The sequence below is a fragment of the Cyprinodon variegatus genome, unplaced genomic scaffold (assembly GCF_000732505.1).
Source record: "Cyprinodon variegatus isolate N-32 unplaced genomic scaffold, C_variegatus-1.0 Scaffold87, whole genome shotgun sequence".
Lineage (NCBI taxonomy): Eukaryota > Metazoa > Chordata > Actinopteri > Cyprinodontiformes > Cyprinodontidae > Cyprinodon > Cyprinodon variegatus.
In genome coordinates, this window is record NW_015150540.1 from 973,835 (window position 1) to 976,627 (window position 2,793).

At 32.4% G+C, this 2,793-nt stretch overlaps 1 protein-coding gene across 3 annotated transcripts in view; it reads left to right on the forward strand.

The window, feature by feature from the left end:
* The first annotated feature begins 413 nt into the window (after positions 1-413).
* The window catches only part of LOC107083895 (serine/threonine-protein phosphatase 4 regulatory subunit 2-A-like), an 11,735-nt gene continuing 9,355 nt past the window's right edge, over positions 414-2,793 (forward strand). For 2 of the 3 annotated variants that reach the window (XM_015373436.1, XM_015373435.1), the window contains exons 1-3: positions 414-546; positions 1,898-1,979; positions 2,079-2,249. In XM_015373436.1, the coding sequence (XP_015228922.1) occupies positions 513-546; positions 1,898-1,979; positions 2,079-2,249 (287 nt within the window). In that variant the 5' untranslated portion in view covers positions 414-512. Of the gene's footprint in view, positions 547-1,897; positions 1,980-2,059; positions 2,250-2,793 lie in introns of all 3 variants that reach the window. The other variant, XM_015373437.1, reaches the window with a different exon arrangement.

Sequence of the window (2,793 nt, forward strand, 5' to 3'; positions counted from 1 at the left end):
TATGTCAGGAAAATGTGAATAATGCGGACAAGAAAAAAACAGTAGAACATGTAGTGATATATTGTAAGAAGTATGAAGAAGAAAGAAAGAATTTGGTTAGAGACCTAAATAAGGAGAAAGTTAAATTTGATTTGATAGATATTCTGCAGAAAAAGCAAAAAAAAATGTTATCAACATTTATTTAATATTTAATAATAACAGCAATAATTATGAGGATGCAGTATTTGTAAAATAATATTATAGATATAGATATATAGATATATAATTATACGGTAAGTATCTTTATGAATATGCCTTCTGATCCACACTCCTCACCAGTTGGTGGCGGTAATGCAGACCGAAAAGTTGTATGCCAACCGCCATTAAAAGCAACAAGACAAGAAAAGAAGAAGAAGCACCTACGTAATTTCAGACATGCGCAGTTCTGCCATGCCAGCAGCTTATTTGGATTGCTACCTGCTAGTTGTTCTGCACCCCAATAAGCGTTCCCTGCCTGTGAACTGGACACAGTTATGGATACCGACGCATTATCGGAAGCGTTCCAAGGTAATGTTTACAATTATGCAAATGTTTATGCTTTTTTTATGTTTAAATTAAGTGTATTTCCTCATGTTACACCGCTATTAATTTGCTAACTACGTAACGCACGTTTCTCTAGGAAATGCAGCCTATTTAACTGATATTTAAAAAATATTCTTAAGTAACAAGGTGTTAACCTGTTTGGTTTGACTGCTCTAAGTGGTAGAAACAAGTCTGTCAAATTGCACACTTTTAACCCGTTTATGTACATGTTGACACGGTTATATAAACATCTAGCTGAGGAGCAATACTAGCAACATCCTGCTAACTTTGATTTGAAAGTACCGGTAGTCTGTTTTAACTTCTCACTCATTTCTGTTGTTGGCAAGTTAATCATTTTAGGGAGAAATTATGAACTTGATGTCAGTTTGCGTTTTGTGTCACTTTTATCTTAAAATGAACCTGAATCAGTTTCTTAGGACATTCACTGAAAATTATGCAACTGTTTTTGGCATTTATTTAATCGCATTTAGTTACTTTAACACAATAGTTTCATGTTAGCAGGGTAGGACATAAAACAATTGTGTTAAAGTACCTAAATATGATTAAGTAAATGCCTTAAGCGGTTGCATACATTTTTTCCAGTGTTCTTAAGCAAAGACGGGCATCTTAGCAATAAGAACATCGTCTTAAATTAAACGTATTTAATAAAGGAAAACTCTAAAAACTATAGATATATTGGCAAAATATGCTTGGTATTTTTGAAGATTGGTTCAAATAGCCAAATAAAATCTACAATTTTTTTTTATTTCTATTAAAAAATATATATTTATTGTAATTAAACATATTTTTATTGCAACACTGTTATTGATCCCCCATGAAGGAAAGTTTAGTGAAAGGAAAAAGTCTGGCAGGTGCATAATCAGCCTTGAAAGGATTGTGAAACCAAACCAATGTAAGACTGAGGGATTCAAAAGAAATAAGCTTTAACTACACTATATTTAGCTTAAATTGGGGCACATTGGCACAGTAATTCATGCAGAACCTAATATGTAGTCTGTGTGTTGTATTCTACAGGAGCATACTTTTCTTTAGGTCAGTATTTCAGATGTTTTTTATTTTTTATTTTACATGGGTCACCTTATTTGATATAATTTTCTGAGAAACTGACCTAAGGATTTCTCATCATCATCAAAAGAAATACTTAAAATGTATCACTCTGTCTGTAATAAATTCCCTTTTTGATTTTCTATTTACTGAGATTCACTTTTGAAGAAACCTGAGTTAATTTCAGATTGATTTCTAATTCAGCGCAGCTTTATTTAAATGTAATAACACTAATGTTTATACACGGTTTGCTCATTTTGACTGTTGACAGATTTTGAAAAGAAAGGGAAGAAAGAGATCTGTCCCACATTAGATCAGTTCCTGTGGCATGTCGCCAAAACTGGACAACCAATGTGAGTAGAAATGATTACCGGTAGATCCAAACTGCTATTTATGTTTTTAAAGTCTGCTTACTTTCTTTACCCTTTCTAAGATTGCTTGTACCTTTTTAGGATTCCATGGTCACAGTTCAAAACATACTTTTTGTTTAAGTTGGATAAAGTGATGGAGGATTTTCATGCTTCATCACCAGAAGAGAGGGACACTCACAATCCCAATTTGGAATATATTCCTTTTGAAGACATGAAGAAAAGGATCTTAAAGATTGTGGATGGTTACAATGGGTGAGTGAAGCATAAATTCTCTGCAGTTTAATCAAAGAATAAATAAACAGAAAGCTCTCTCTTCCTCATCATAAGTTAATTGTTAATTGAGTGCTTGTAAGCACATGGAATATTTGGAAATAAATCATTAGTGTGAGCCATGTTATTGCATAGAATGCTTTGTGAAGTAGTATTTGGTTGTTTTTATATTCCAAGTATAATGAATTCAGACTTTGCATATGTTAGATGTCTCCCTTATATGGTATCCAGACTTTGCAAAGAGGATTGTGTCCAAAATGTTAAAGTTAATAGGGAATATAAAAAGCATCATCCTGACATAAAGAAAAATATCAGTAATATCAATGTGAATTGCAGTTGTCATTTGAGCAATTCAGATAATGTTCTGGAATGTTCCGTTATTGATATCAGAAATTGATCTGTTATCAGACAAAAAAAACTAATATCAGAATAAAAACTAATATATAATAGATATACATATATAGGGCTGGGTATTGTTCAAAAATTTTCGGTTCCGGTACCAATACCGATACCTTCACTTCGATAC